General features: G+C 38.6%; 1 protein-coding gene across 7 annotated transcripts in view; it reads left to right on the top strand.

The window, feature by feature from the left end:
* Positions 1 to 16,769, top strand: part of kcnab2a (potassium voltage-gated channel subfamily A regulatory beta subunit 2a) — a gene marked incomplete at its 5' end in the record, with an annotated part of 203,954 nt that overhangs the window by 169,481 nt on the left and 17,704 nt on the right. For all 7 annotated transcript variants that reach the window (XM_079844309.1, XM_079844310.1, XM_079844311.1 and 4 more), the window contains 8 exons: positions 1,280 to 1,324; positions 2,572 to 2,616; positions 3,128 to 3,171; positions 3,265 to 3,351; positions 6,819 to 6,904; positions 10,644 to 10,764; positions 10,838 to 10,932; positions 16,049 to 16,169. In XM_079844309.1, the coding sequence (XP_079700435.1) occupies positions 1,280 to 1,324; positions 2,572 to 2,616; positions 3,128 to 3,171; positions 3,265 to 3,351; positions 6,819 to 6,904; positions 10,644 to 10,764; positions 10,838 to 10,932; positions 16,049 to 16,169 (644 nt within the window). The remainder of the gene's footprint in view (positions 1 to 1,279; positions 1,325 to 2,571; positions 2,617 to 3,127; positions 3,172 to 3,264; positions 3,352 to 6,818; positions 6,905 to 10,643; positions 10,765 to 10,837; positions 10,933 to 16,048; positions 16,170 to 16,769) is intronic.

Raw genomic sequence — 16,769 nt, 5'->3', positions numbered from 1 at the left:
CGCGCTTAAAACAAGTCGACTGTTAACTGTTAAAGATTGCTTTCGGAAACACAGTGAGCAAAAAAGTTAATGTCAAGCCCTGGATGAAAGTGTATATGAGAATGGATATTGTAACATTTGTTGTTTTTGGAGTGTGGCAATGTCACTATATACGGCAAAGAGAAGCACTAAAGAGGTGGCGCAAAATCACTGGATTTCATTTTCATAGTAAATAGTCCTTTAATATTCCCATAACATGGCACATATGAAAGGAAAAACTTCTTTAAGAGAGATTTAATAGATTTGTTGCGTCCGGGAGCGTTGACTGAATTACAGCACAGCGGTTCTTTGAATTGACTAGCGTACGGCCTGGGGGAGATTTCACTCACTGGGAAAATCACATCCCAAACTGTATCCTCATTGGGCCCAATTAGCACCTTCAGCAGCACTAATGGCTGCCAGACAGCCTTTTAGTCTCCAGGCTGTTGCTGACACTCCTCCCTGTCTGCGGATATAAAGGAGGGACACTTTTCAGGGAGTTAAAGATGCTTTTAGCACCCAGGCCTTTGTTACTCATTACTCATTCACATGCCTTATCTCTTTAAATGTTAGCACTCTCTCCAACTGTTACTGGAGACGTTAGTCTTATGTAGCCCCCAGTTTTAACCAACGCATGCGTTACAAAGCCACCAAAAGTCATGGAAATTGTGTAAAGCCAGCCACACTTGCTTTTTTAAGAAAGAATGATGAGTTTTATTTTCTTTTTTGTGATAAGGATCAGCCAGTCCATGAATAATCTATGTCTGTTCTGTCCTGATGTTTACAGTGTATCCTAAGCAGGTTTCCAACAAATTTGCTGAAATGACAATCAAAGCCAGACGGAACATGTTCAATATTTAATATACAGCTGTTTGCATCAGGAATCTACAGCTCAATAGCTAGAAAAATTATCTCTAGATGTGCATTAGTTGAAAGAGATCCTTGAAAAATGTACATATCCAAATTAATCAATATAGAATTTAATTGAATTATGAAATTTGTGTTAATACCCCAACCCTAGTTTTTATTGCTTTTAGAAGAAACCGCCCTGAATATAAAAATACCTGGTATGTTTTCATAAAAAGTATTGATAGTCTTTTGCCATTGGTAGTGTGTTTTTTAATTTATATGAATGTATTGTATCATATTGCCGTCTTTAAAAGAGGTGATTTAACTACACTTTGAAATGGCCTGTTTTGTTGGCTGTAGATGTCAATAAGATGACGGATTAGTCCGATAACCATCTGGTTTTCTGTTGCAGGGCGGAGATGGTGCTGGGCAACATCATAAAGAAGAAAGGATGGAGGTATGTTCATTAACAGCATGCAGCTTTTCATTTCCTTCGGCCGTCTCTTATCTTGTGCTGATAACTCTGCCCAGTGCCTCAGAGATTGTGCCACCGCAACCCAAGACAGGCGAAAATATAAATTATTAAAGCCCCGCTAGCCTCGCAGATGGCCCATCTAGATGTTGAATTATAGAGCGGTTGTGTGTGTGCTTGTTGTGCAGTTGATGTCCTGATATATGTTTGTGTAATGTAACACAAGCCAAAGGAAGTTCATGGTTAATAGAAGCCCTTGTTAAGATGTTTTAATATAAAGTAGGGTGGGGTCTCACTGTTTCTGCATAATGAGATGAAGCGTAAATGAGCTGTCTGCTGGACAAGATCTGTGTGTGTGTGTGTGTGTGTGTGTGTGTGTGTTGTGCGCCCGTGTGTGAGTGGTCGTGCTGCTTAGTCATCCCTCTAGTCAGTGTGCATCAATATCAGGGCACACAACCCCTCACCTCTGCAGAGACATAGCTTATTTATGTGCTCTTTGTGTGTGTGTGTGTGTGTGTGTGTGTGTGTGTGTGTGTGTGTGTGTGTGTGTGTGTGGGGTGTGGGGGGGTTCTTAGTTATATATATATATATATATATAACTGCATAAATATACACCCATCAGGCTTAACATTATGACCACTGACAGGTGAAGTGAGTAACACTGATTATCTCCTTCACCTGTTAGTGGGTGGGATATATTAGGCAGCAAGTGAACATTTTGTCCTCAGAGTTGATGTGTTAGAAGCAGGAAAAATGGGCAAGCGTAAGGATTTGAGCGAATTGCTCAAGAAGTGTATATATATAAATGCATTTCATAAATTAATGCAGCTTTACATAAAACCAGTAGATGTGTCTGTTGTATATCCTCATTTAGACAGCCAAGTAAACGTGTGTGTGTGTGTGTGTGTGTGTGTGTGTGTGTGTGTGTGTGTGTGTGTGTGTGTGTGTGTGTGTGTGTGTGTGTGTGTGTGTGTGTGTGTGTGTGTGTGTGTGTGTGTGTGTGTGTGTGTGTGTGTGTGTGTGTGTGTGTGTGTGTGTGTGTGTGTGTGTGTGTGTGTGTGTGTGTGTCTGTGTGTGTTTCTGTGTGTGTGTGTGTACATGCATTTCTTTGAAATTAAAATGGTTACCTCAAGCTGTTACTCTGTTGTAACCATTTGCAACGTCTTAATTACTTTCTAAAAGCCTTTCAAAAAGTGTGACCTAATTTAAAATGTTCCTTTTCTTTTTTGCAGGCGCTCCAGTTTAGTCATTACAACCAAAATATTTTGGGGTGGAAAGTATGTATATATATATATTGTATTATGTATTATAAAATGAGTAATGGTGTGATTTTATTGAGCTGCACAAATTCAGGTTAAATAGAGAATCAAGTTTTTTTGTTGTTTTTTTCAAATAGAGATCACGATACTAAACACAACTAAACAAAGTAACATTTAATTTACTAAAGATTCAAGTTACTTTCAAAAGTTGATTTGCTCTATGATCGCTTTCATAGACATCAGTGGGTGTTTGAATCAACAGCTTCAAGGTTTCAAAAGCATTATTTGTATCATACTAGAGCTGCACGATTAATCCTTTAAAGTTCAGGAGGTATAAGTTTCACTTAAGAATTGTGATTAAATGGGTAAACAAGACTTAAATCTTTGAAATAGTGCTATATTTTGCATTGAATAAAATATTACAACCTCAATTCTAATATCAAACCAAGTAATGTCTTTGCAATATAAGTTACTAAAGATGGCACCAATGATACTTGCATAACCGTGTATATATCCTGTTGTTTTCTAGAGCAGAGACAGAGAGAGGACTGTCAAGAAAACACATTATAGAAGGTGAGTAGACCACAAATCACACACATTATAGAGCAGTAGTGGACAGAACTGGTTTAACTGTGCGCTGAATTGATTTGAGTTATTCTTCTGTAGGTTTAAAGGCATCATTGGAGAGATTGCAGTTAGAATATGTGGACGTAGTGTTTGCAAACAGACCAGACCCCAACACACCCATGGAAGGTACATCTCAATCTCATTTTTATTCTACTGTAACTCATCCCATTCTGTTTGCGTTCCAGATATAATTGATTCCTTATCTTGTTGAGGAGCGCTGATTACACTATTCAAAATAAAGGTTTATTTATTGACATCTATGGTTCCATTGAGAAGCATTAACATCCATGAAACCTTTACATTCCACAAAATGTTCTTTTTAAGAGCTGTTCATTGAAACGTCCTTTTGGGAACTAAAAAATTGTTCTTCTGTACGAAAAAAAAGTTTATTTTTAGCACGTTTATACAAAATTAGATGCTGCTTTGTGGTGCTCCCTTATAAAATGCAAGTAAAGCCCTATTCGGACGGTAATTGTTTCTCATGTGGATGGGCCACCTCAGGGATAAACTCGTGCATTCAGATGTGATTTATTCACGGTGGAGGAGCGAGTTTTGTGATCCTGCTGGAACACGCTGTTCACGTGGTCAATAATATGATTGTATACTGTAAATAAAGTGTCATATGCTTGGCATAATAAGAATAAATGCATATTTAATTTAATAATAGGAACATAATATCCTAATTATTATTTAATTATTTAAATCTGTTTTAAAATAGGACGATATATAGACACACATTATAGTTAAAATAATTCTTGTTTTATTTCAAAATAAATGTATTCCACATAGAAATGAGCGGGAATAAGTGAATCCAGCCTCTTATGTACATGAGTAAACATAAAGCTGTGGTTATTTTAACAGATATAATCGCTGCCGTAATAACAGCCCATTTCAAATGTTTACGTGCTTTTCTTCTTTTTATCTTTTGAGCGGTGAAGAAATATATTGCTCTTGTAAATACTTGGCAGCATTTCAGTAATAAAAGTCTAGATCTTTAAAATGCATCCAAATTACAGCGAAGCGCAACCGTACGGTGCTCCGCACGGGTCAAAAAGGATATAAACAGTGAATTTTGAAGTGATATATTCTTGAAAACTCAGAGATGTGGATTCAGACGGTAGTTAAATCACGACAAGACCTCTGTGTTTGTCTAAAAACAGTCGGTAATTTGGCCGGGTGGTGGGAGAAAAACACTGACATTCTGAATTCGGACGGTAATAAAATCACAGACTAGCCCCTGTCAAAGCTGAAAATACCTTACGACCCCACGAGGAACAATTACCGTCCGAATAGGGCTTTAGATGATCTTTTCAAATTGCCCTGTTGGCCTTTTGTAAGTGGCCAACCTGAATTAAATCTCAACCAATGCTTTCAGGTGAAGGGGTGGCTGCTCTTTAAAAACCAAGACAAAGATGTTATTTGATCGTCTTTTATTAGCCTAGCTGCCCTTTAGAAAGTTCACACAGTTCAATGGTTGAAACACAAACAGCTCGGGGGTCTCAGACATCTGCTCTTCTTGTCATTAAAGAGCTTGACACTTCAGTAAGTCAGTTTCTCGCTCGCTTTTAGACAGATCTCATATAGTCGAGCGAGAGCAGTAAATGACTCTCGAGCTCGTAAGACGGATGTTTTAACATCGCTGGTGTGGGTTATTAGGTACCCGGCCCTCATTTGAAGCTTTGTTACTTTCAGCCGAGATTCATATTGACCTGAAGCACGAGTTGTTTATTTCGTCAAACATGTATTGATTAAATTCTCCAGGCTCAATCCAGAAAGCGATTCATCATTTAAACTCCCCTCCCTCGCATTAATCGAGCTGCTTTTCTTTTTCTTGTTAATATTTCACACGTTCGTCCAAAGTGACACGTTCTAATGGCATCGTGACATGATCAGAGATGTATAAAGTACTAGAGACACAGACTTGAGTAAAAGTACAAGTTCCTTATCAAAAAAGTGACTTGAGTAGAAGTTGAAGTGCTCTTTAAGCACCACACTTAAGTAGAAGTACTAAAGTATTCAACATTTTTTGTACTTAAGTATTGGAAGTAGTTTATTTTAAAATGTACTACTCAAGTACTGAAAGTAAAAGTACAAGTATTGTGTTATGTAGCTAGTTATTAAAGAAAGTAGTCAAAAGTTTGAACATCATATTGTTTTTATTATTTCAAATGATTAAGCTAAAGGACAATCACAATGTTGGTAGGTAATTTTTCTACATATTGTCATATAAATAACCTGAAAATACTGTAGTTCATTAACATTAAATCTTACTATAACCACTCTTACTAAAAAAAATGGGGTAAGCACACTTATATTCTCATTTCAAGAGGTGTTCTGAGTAAATGATTTGTTTGTAACACTTTACAATATGGTTTGATTTGTTAACATTACATTAGTTAATGTATTAGACTAATAACTAACATGAACTAACCATGATCAATACATTTGTTAATGTATTTATTAATCTTTGTTAATCATAGTTAATAAAAATACAGCTGTTCATTGTTTGTATATGTTACTTCACAGTGCACATTAACTATGTAAACAAATAGAGAGCAATTTGAGCGCAAGACGCTCGTGTTGTTTTAAAGACAGTGAATGCGCGTTCGCGGGGCGCTCTCTCTCTCTCTCTCTCGCGCGCTCTCTCTCTCTCGCGCTCTGTCTCTCTCTCGCACTCTCGCGCGCACTCTCTCTCTCTCTCTCTCTCTCTCTCTCTCTCTCTCTCTCTCTCTCGCGCGCGCTCTCTCTCTCTCTCGCGCTCTGTCTCTCTCTCTCGCGCTCTGTCTCTCTCTCTCGCGCTCTGTCTCTCTCTCTCGCACTCTCGCGCGCACTCTCTCTCTCTCTCTCTCTCTCTCTCTCTCTCTCGCGCGCGCTCTCTCTCTCTCTCGCGCTCTGTCTCTCTCTCGCACTCTCGCGCGCACTCTCTCTCTCTCTCTCTCTCTCTCTCTCTCTCTCTCTCTCTCTCTCTCTCGCGCGCGCTCTCTCTCTCTCTCGCGCTCTGTCTCTCTCTCGCACTCTCGCGCGCACTCTCTCTCTCTCTCTCTCTCTCTCTCTCTCTCTCTCTCTCTCGCGCGCGCTCTCTCTCTCTCTCGCGCTCTATCTCTCTCTCTCGCACTCTCGCGCGCACTCTCTCTCTCTCTCTCTCTCTCTCTCTCTCTCTCTCTCTCTCTCTCGCGCGCGCTCTCTCTCTCTCTCTCGCGCTCTGTCTCTCTCTCGCACTCTCGCGCGCACTCTCTCTCTCTCTCTCTCTCTCTCTCTCTCTCTCTCGCGCTCTGTCTCTCTCTCTCGCACTCTCGCGCGCGCTCTCTCTCTCATGCGCGGTAATGTGGGTTTGGAATGGAATGATTCATAACATTTTTATAATTGTAACGAGTAACGATGCAGCACATAAAAAAAATATCGGAGTAAAAGTAACTCATCGAAAATATGTACTGAAGTAAAAGTGGATAAAAAAAATAATACTCTAGTAAAGTACAGATACTGCCTTTTAGTACTTAAGTACAGTAGTGAAGTAGTTCTACTTCGTTACTATACATCTCTGGACATGATGTATTGTGCGGTAAATCTCTGAAAAACTGCTGTCTGATTGGCAGAAACGGTGCGGGCGATGACCCATGTGATCAATCAGGGAATGGCGATGTACTGGGGCACGTCACGCTGGAGTCCGATGGAAATCATGGTGAGTCGCAGTCTCCTAACTTTTATATGCTCACACTCCTGTAATCAACATCACCACTGACTGCTTTTGTTCCTCAAGAGCCTTTCAAGAACTCTTTAATCGCTTGATGAATCTAAAGATGCTTCTGTTTAAATAGGTGCTGTCAGTGAGGTAGTCTAAACTTGCATACAGGGCGGATCGGAGACCTAAAACAGCAGTTCAGTGACGCCTCGTCAGTCACTAAGCTGTATTATAAAAGCATTCCCACAAAAGAGGATGCTTATAGTGATTAGAAGTAAAGAAAAAGGAGAGAGTAAAGTTCCACTGTGAAATTAGACCAAGAGATGTGATGTGACCAGAGTTAATTCCGTTGACTAATAATTTTCATAATTTTTGTCAACAACCTTTTTTCACTGACGAAAACGAGACGAAATAATAACTAAATAAAAACTAGTGTTGGATGACAAAAACTATGATGAAAACTTGCTGTCATTTTCGTCAACAAATGAAAACGAGAGGAAAATGTTAGTGAGGGTCGATTCGGGAAGAGATCGGGTCAGAACTGATGTCCTGTGTAACAGATGCGCACATTTGATCTGAACTGATCTAACCTCTGGAAAACACACGGCCTACAGGCTCACACACACACAATCCAGCTCCAGAGCGCCTCAATCAATCAATAACACACATTTATGCCTGGCTATTGTTTATGAACTAATGCTGATGAATAATGACAATGTTTACTTTATGATGTTTATATAGAAATATGTTTTAGACGGTTGTAACAAAACATATTTTATCTCCTGAACTTGAATGAGCTCCTGCAACTGCAATAGAGGCGCAGACATTTCAAAATAAGAGTCCCGGTGTATTTCGAGCTTGTTTATAAATAAGTCACGCATATATATTCGTTTTTGCTTACACAATAAACTGTATTTCATTTAATTCCCATTTAATTCATAGTCAGGAGGAAAGACCAGTATTTGACACATATTCAAGTATCAGGGTTACTTATAATAGTTAAATAAAACCATTAAAAAAATCTTCATTACTTGAAATTAAATAAATGTTAACTGAAATTAAAAAAATACATTATCAAACTTATTTGTAGCTTTAGCTTAACCTGATATGGCCTACTGACTAAAACAGAAATACAGAGTTATTAAAACTATATAGATGTTTTTAAAAAACAAACAAAAAAGTAAATTGGTCTCTTTCGTTTATTTTTAATGTTAAAAACAAAATGATGTCAATGTCAGTTCAAGTGACACATCAGTTATGCAATGCTTAAATGCTTAATGTATTACAATTTAACTAAACTCATTAGATTTAGTCGACTAAAACTAGACTAAAACTAAAAACAATTCAGGTGACTAAAATGTGACTAAAACTAAATGGTATTTTAGTCAAAAGACTATGACTAAAATTAAATCAAAATATGCTGTCAAAATTAACACTGGAGGTGACACTTTTGATTTTGTTAATAAATCATTAATGATTCTTTTAATCTTTATTATTTCCAGTGTAGTCTGATTTGTGAAATACAGGCTGTTATAGACTTGAAAATGATTTAGACCTTGGATTCAAAGAACTGGCCCATTAAAGTGTTTGTGAATCGGATTCAGAGACCTGGCTCATAAGAGTCATTTGTGCCTTAATGAGGTTCAAATAACTCATAAGAGTCAGTTGTTTGTGAATCAGACTATCAATACATGATGTCTATTTGTTGTCTTTGTATTATGTCTCTAAAGGCATCTTTACACAGCCGAGTTTAGGCGGTTCTAAAGCGTCTCTGTGTCTGCTCAAAATTCAGATAAGCAAATAAGCAGACCTCAAATACGCCGGGCCTGAGAATTAAGAAGTGGGAGGCAAAACATATAGGAATAGCTTCATATGTTGTAGGCAAATAAAAAAAAAGGCCACCATTAAATTAAGAGTCATGTACTCGCATCGTCAAGCAAACCACCAAAATAACAGCGTCGTCATGTGTAATCATTTGGCGTTCACCATTTGTAATCCTCCTTTGAAGAGATTGGCAGATCAACACACTGCAACATTTCCCTCAGATACGGTAAATGCTTTACCCAATCGCCGTCACTGTGATTTTGCATTATATTCCAAAAATAATCTCTTTGAGAACAATATTTGCTGATATATCTGCTGTCCTACCTGACACGCTAATGTTTGTGTCATTGTTTATTTGTTGAGCCTGCTCCAAAGTGACTTTCTGGCTCTTTGAAAAAAACTTTTGACCACTTTTAATCCTGCGGTGAGCTAATAATTAATAATTTCTTTATAGCATTTGTTCCAGCCGGCACAATTTTATAAAGAAATAAGGGCTGGGCAAATTAACGCGTTAACGCTGGCGATTAATTTTTTCAGCTTAACGCATTAAAAATATTTAACGCAAATAACGCAGCGTCCGTTTTTATATCCATTTTTGCTTAGCGTTACATGATCACCACGCTCCTATTCATGTAAATGCTTCCAAGCGCGACAAGACACAAGAGAGCGCGCTGTATGTCAATGTCCTGTGTGTGTGTGTGTGTCAGTGTAGAAGTAGACTCGTGTCAGTTTCCTGCTCACATCGAGTTCTCTTTTGCTCTTGAACAAACAATAACACAGGATTGTGAGTATTCTCATATTAGGAGTCTTAAATTAGTTAAATAACGTCTTAAATGAACTTAAAGAGTTGTGAGGAAATGAGATGCGCGGGACAGCACATCTGTAGATCAGAGAAATAAAAAAATTTCTCGGGGGAGCTTTATAAGTATTACTAAACAGCCATCCTATGGATATGCATGTTAGTAAGCTACTAGTTAATAGTGCAATTTGGACCCTAAAATACCCTCAGTGGGGGCTAAGCCCCCCTAAAATGAAAATCCTAGAACCGCCCCTGGTTTTAGTGAACGATTATAACCCTGATACTTTATTGAATATGTGTCAAATACTGGTCTTTCCTCCTGACTATGAATTAAATGGGAATTAAATTAAATACAGTTTGTGTAATCAAAAACGAATATATAATGCGTGACTTGTAATTATAAACAAGCTCGAAATACACCGGGACTCTTATTTTGAAATGTCTGCGCCTCTATTGCAGTTGCAGGAGCTCATTCAAGTTCAGGAGATAAAATATGCATTGTTACAACCGTCTAAAACACATGACGATATAAACATCGTAAAGTAAACACTGTCATTATTCATCAGCATTAGTTCATAAACAATAGCCAGGCATAAATGTGTGTTATTGATTGAGCTTTCCTATAGCTCAAACAGTAGAGCATGGCGCTAGCAACGCCAAGGTCATGGGTTCGATTCCCAGGGAAAGCAAGAATTGACCAAATGTAAAATGTGTACCTTGAATGCAATGTAAGTCGCTTTGGATAAAAGCGTTTGCCAAATGCATAAATGTAAATGTAAATGTAAATGATTGAGCCGCTCTGGAGCTGGATTGGGTGTGTGTGAGCCTGTAGGCCGTGTGTTTTCCAGCGGTTAGTTCAGTTCAGATCAAATGTGCGCATCTGTTACACAGGACATCAGATCTGACCCGATCTCTTCCCGAATCGACCCTCACTAACATTTCCGTCTCGTTTTTATCTATTGACGAAAATGACAGTTGATTTTCGTAATAGTTTTTGTCATCCAACACTAGTTTTTATTTAGTTATCGTCTCGTTTTCGTCAGTGAAAAAAGGTCGTTGACACAAAATTATTCGTCAACGAAATTAACACTGCATTTGACTCTTGATGTTTTGTAGGAAGCGTATTCTGTGGCCCGACAGTTCAACCAGATTCCACCCATCTGCGAACAGTCCGAATATCACATGTTCCAGAGGGAGAAAGTGGAGGTGCAGCTTCCTGAACTCTTCCATAAGATCGGTGAGTGATGTCTGAAGCCCAGAGAAACCTCAACAAATGTACCGTTTCAACCGGTTTCCTCCTGTCTTCTCAGGTGTGGGTGCGATGACATGGTCTCCGCTGGCCTGTGGGATAATCTCAGGGAAATACGACAGCGGGGTTCCGGCATACTCTCGTGCCTCACTGAAGGTACTTCATATCCCATGAGTCTCTCCGTCGTCTCCTCTTCCTGCTCCTCTGGAAACATTAGTGCCCTCATATGTGATTCCTTTGTGTTTGTTGTTCTAATGTGGATGTGTTCCGTGTCTTCCAGGTTCTGTAGTTGGGTGTTTTCCTGTAGATGTGTTTGTTGTTGTCGATGGCATGATTCCACACGCCTGATCTTCAACATATCTTTTCTTTATGTGAATGAGTTTCTCTGGTAACTCTGAGGAGGATTGGCACTTGTGTATCCATCTCTTTCAAGCGCACTAAACCACACACACAAGTGCACACTAAAAGCACCCGTTTCCCGAGCTGTATGTTGGCGTAGTCGCATGTTTTGGCTCATTGGTGTTTTTGTGACCCATCATCTTCCTCCTGTAGTCTTGTGTCACGCTGTTAATCATCCCTGATTTCTTGTTACCTCTGTGTAACGTACATGTGGATTGACACTTGACTATAACAGAACCGTGCTGGTGGTCTGAACAGTGATGGGTCCGTTTGATTCGGAGACCCATGAGTGTTTAGATCACTAGACCACACTGGTCCTTTTCCACTGTTAATGAATATTTACTAATGATGGACCTGAAGCTGGATTATTTATCCTGGTCTGGCACACGCACAAACATTCGCTTTTTTCTATTCGGTACAAATCATCCTCTAATTAGTACTTTAAAGTCAACATGAAGACAAAATGGACAGACATTTACTCAACTTCATAATTGTTTTCATCATCAATAACTTGCTTTGCCTCTAAAAAGACATTCCTATATCGCTGACATGACCTAGCCCAGGCAGACTATTGGTTAATAAATAGATATTCAGTATATTTCAGTGTCATTTTAGCATGCATTATATAATAAAATAGTATTTATGGGCAATCTTTAGTATATATTTTGCATGAGCTTTTATTTATGTTTTGTTCTTTTTAGCTTTAATTTATTTGTATGCAATTTTTTCTTTACTATAGTACTTAAACTGCAACAAAGTTTTCCATCAAAAATGTAGAAATGCACCAATACCATTATTTTTCAGAACCGATTCCATCTGATACCAAAGCAGTTTTGTTAAAAAATTCAATGTATAGTTACTATACCTCAGTGTGTTGAACTGTGTTGAACACAATCTACTAAATACACACAACTTCATTAAAAAGAAAAACAACATATTAAAAAATATATAAAATCACAATCCATGACAAAAATACTGCTATAAACTAGATGTTGGATAAACTAGAGTGCACAATAATTGTATAAAATCTAAACTTTTAGTGGAAAAAAAACATTTCGTGAAGAACAAATAAAAGCGAACAAGTGTAGCACTAAATCTGGTCAAATGTTACACGTTGTTGTAAAATACATTCATGAAAAACACGTAAATATATTTATAGAAATAGGGCCTATATACGAAGAAATTAAAATACTTTTCTTTTAAATGTATAACGCAGCTTTTTAATGAGGCAGCAACATATTATAGACTTGGCAGAATAAGAAAGGCTATTAATAATCTACCATTGTCCAAAAGTATTATAACACGAAAGGCTCCAATACAGATCGGCACAAAGTGTGTATGCGCATCCGCAGTCGCAGCGCTCCGTCCACATTGAGAAGTTCAAAACACAAAGGGAAGAGATATGGATGTGTAGTGTATCTATCTATGCAATATTTTATTGAGCTTTTTCTTTTAACGGTTTAAAATTCCAGTTACTGTGCGTGTGAAGAACAACACAATCTCTAGTGCAGTGTTGTGATCTAACAGACACACGGTAGAAAGTTACACCATTTAGAAACGCAAGATACCGTCATTTTATACGAAACCATTGAGCGTTATCTACAGATCAAGCAGCATAACCGGAACATTGAATCATCTTGGAGAGAGTTTCAGCGTGAGAGAAGAGTTCACGTGAACTTCAGTTTAATGACTTAAATAGTGTTCATTTTGACAGCAAATTTTGATTTAGTTTTAGTCATAGTCTTTTGACTAACATGCCATTTAGTTTTAGTCTAGTTTTAGTCACCTGAATTGTTTTTTAGTTTTAGTCTAGTTTTAGTTGACTACATCTACAGTAGATTTAGTCTCCTAAAATCTCATGAGTTTAGTTCAATTGTAATACATTAAGTATTTAAACATTACATAACCGACTGTCACTTGAACTGACATTTTGACATGTTTTTGACATTAAAAATACACAAAAAAGAGCTCAATTCACTTTTTTTGTTTGTTTTTTAAAAACATCTATATCGTTTTTACAACTTTGTATTTCTGTTTTAGTTAGTTGGCCATATCAGGTTAAGCTAAAGCTTAAAATAAGTTTATTTATTTATTTAATTTCAAGTAATAATGATTTTTTTTATGTTTTTTGTTAACTATTATACTTTTTTCAATATGTGTCAAATACTGGTCTTTCCTCCTGACTATGAATTAAATGGGAATTCAGTTAAATACAGTTTATTGTGTAAGCAAAAACTAATATATAATGCGTGACTTTTAATTATAAACAAGCTCGAAATACACATTGACTCTTATTTTGAAATGTCTTCGCCTTACTATTTCAGTTGCAGGAGCTCATTCAAGTTCAGGAGATAAAATATGCATTGTTACAACCGTCTAAAACATATGACTATATAAACATCGTAAAGTAAACATTGTCATTATTCATCAGCATTAGTTCATAAACAATTGTCAGGCATAAATGTGTGTTAATGATTGATTGAGCCGCTCTGGAGCTGGATTGGGTGTGTGTGTGTGTGTGAGCCTGTAGGCCGTGTGTTTTCCAGAGGTTAGATCAGTTCAGATCAAATGTGCGCATCTGTTACACAGGACATCAGTTCTGACCCGATCTCTTCCCGAATCGACCCTCACTAACATTTCCGTCTCGTTTTTATTTGTTGACGAAAATGACAGTTGATTTTCGTCATAGTTTTTGTCATCCAACACTAGTTTTTATTTAGTTATCGTCAGTGAAAAAAGGTCGTTGACGAATAATTTGTCATAATTTTCAATTGACACAGCTTAAATATTCATCTGAACCTCACATTAAACTATGGAATGGCTTCAGAACACTTAATGTAGTGCACAAAGAGTTGATGATGCTTTTTACTGTTTGTGGGGCTTTACAATAACACAATATTATACACATGATATCAGATCTGGACCGGTCCTGTTTGACCGATACCCAATCCGGCAAATTATGGTGGATCGGAGCCTATACCGATACTGAGTATCGGATCGGCGCATCCCTTCTCATATTTACACTTTATTTTATTTCAGCTTTATTTCAATTAAGGCAAGGCAAGTTTATTTGTATAGCACATTTCATACACAGTGGCAATTCAAAGTGCTTTTTCACAGAAATAGAATTAAAATATTCGTAAGTGAATAAAATAAAAAATATATAGTATAACCCCTATCTGGAGTGGAAGAAAATGGAGAGTCAGGTTTACTTTAAACATTAATTAAAAACAATTTTTAATAGTTTGTTAACAATAACAACACTGGTCTGTTTTATGAAGGTTATTGGATGCATCTTGCAATTTAATGCACACTAATTCAATAAAGATGCAATAAAAATGGCAAATTATAATAAGATTGCAAAAGAGTTATACTGTTCATTTCAATTATGAATATTCATATTAAATCACTGATTTCACCTGGAAATATGCCACATTACTGAATTCGATGAGTTGCAAATGTTTCATGTTGACTTTAAATGTATAAAAATGTGTTTATATATACCTAATCAACCGAATTTGTAGAAGATATTTTTGATATATTATAAATCATTTATTTCTGCAAAAAAAACCTCAAAAGTCATGTTATGTTTGTGTGCGTGTGTAAGATCTCTTTACCCCCTAAAGTTCTCCGAGCGAGTTCATCTCTGCTCGCTTGAGCTTTTGGGCGGACAGAGTCACGTGTTTAAAAACAGGCCCTCGCCCACACAGGTGCTGTTGTTGCGTGTCCGAGAGCGTGTGTGTGTGTGTGTGTGTGTTCTGTGTTACCCCTTTTCCACCAAGGCAGTGCTAGAGCTAATTCGGAGCCAGAGCTAGTCCCAGTTCATAGTTGGTTCGACTGAGGAGCTTCTAAGAACCGGTTTGCTTTTCCTCAGGCTGAGAGCCACAACAGAGCCAGTCTTACGTCACTGTATACGTCTCATCTTTTCTCAGCAACGCTAGCGAGGCAGCGGCAGTGTTGCCAAATCTGTGGTTTTGCCGCGGGCTGTTTTTTCATGTCCGCGGGATGAAGCGACCCCAATTATGTGATATTTAGCCCCGGGAATGCGAATTTTAGTAGGCAACCATCCCAAAAAACACATATTTTACCCCCAAATGTGATTTTTACTGGGGAATCCCCCCCCTGGAACGCGATTGGGCTTGTTTTGAGTAGCAATTGGGCGGGTTTTGTTGTGAAAACCTGGCAACCCTGGGCAGCAGGAAACACAAACACACCAGGCTTGTTCGAGATGCATCGTCACTTCGCAGACAATCAGCGTATGATATAAAAAAAAACGCATGAGTGAATCTAAAGCATAAGGAGTCGTGTGCTCTCGCTGGACTCGTTATCATACGGCGATCGGTCTCTGCACAGCACCGCTGCGAACAAGCCTTCCATCAACAAAGCAAACGTTGCGTTACTATTGATTCACATGGCTTTACGATCCTACATCGGCATCAAAACACAACGCAAACACAGCGAATCCAACGCATTCATGCAGTTCGCCGTAATTTGTATAGACGGAGATTACAAACGAGCAGCATCTGTTTGCTCCATTAGCTGCTATTTCAACAATGGCGGATCTCAAGTTTGTGTTGGTCTTGTTGACTCCGCCCCCAGCGCCTGACGTAATCGGTTCTTACTTCTAGCCCTGTTCTAGCCCAGCAATGTTTTGGTGCTACTTAAGAACCACTTTTCCTGGCTCGGAGCTGGGGCTTTGGGTGTGGAAACACAAAGAACCGATTTGAAACTAGGCTCTGGCTCTGATCTAGCTCTAGCTCTGCTTTGGTGGAAAAGGGGTATGTGTGTGTGTGTGTGTGTTCTGTGTGTGTGTCAGTGCACCGCTGTAGGCGTGGGCCCCTGTTTTTGAGCAGGTGTGCTGTGTTGTTAACAGGGCTACCAGTGGTTGAAGGACAAGATCTTGAGCGAGGAGGGCCGACGCCAGCAGGCGAAGCTGAAAGAGCTGCAGGCAATCGCTGAGCGGCTGGGCTGCACGCTGCCACAGCTAGCCATCGGTACGCCTAACCCAAAGACACACTGCCGCTCTCTCTCTTTCTGTCTGTCTGTCCGTCCGTCCTGTTCCTCGCTCATCCTTCCCCCTCTCATCCTCCCCTTCCTCAGACCACCGGAGTGGAAGCGTCTGTCCGTCTGCGGACGAGTTCATGAACAAATGCGATTAGTCTGTGGCTTTTAGGGAACTGTTAATGGAAGAGTGTTACTCACAGCATTCTTAAGTGTAGTGATGCATATAATAGTTTAAAATCGATTTCACATAGTGGTATCTGAGATGGAAAGTGTTGTGTAATGCTTTAAAGAGAGGATGGAGTGTAACGCTTTGAAGAAATATCTGCTGTAGGCTTTTATAAGGAGTTTTAGAAGTACGTCCTCTTAAAGGGTTAGTTCACCCAAAAATGAAAATTCTGTCATTAATTACTTACCCTCATGTCGTTCGACACCCGTCAGACCTCCGTTCATCTTCAGACACAAATGAAGATATTTTAGTTGAAATCTGATGGCTCTGAAAGGCCTCCATTGGCTCACTTTACACTCTCAAGACCCTTAAAAGACACTAAAGACGTCGTTACAAAGTCCATCTCACTACAGTGGTTCTACAA

This window comes from Gobio gobio (genome assembly GCF_949357685.1).
Source record: "Gobio gobio genome assembly, chromosome: 19".
In the NCBI taxonomy this organism is placed as follows: domain Eukaryota; kingdom Metazoa; phylum Chordata; class Actinopteri; order Cypriniformes; family Gobionidae; genus Gobio; species Gobio gobio.
Note: the sequence above shows the minus strand (reverse complement) of the source record. Positions and strands in the feature narration are given on the sequence as shown.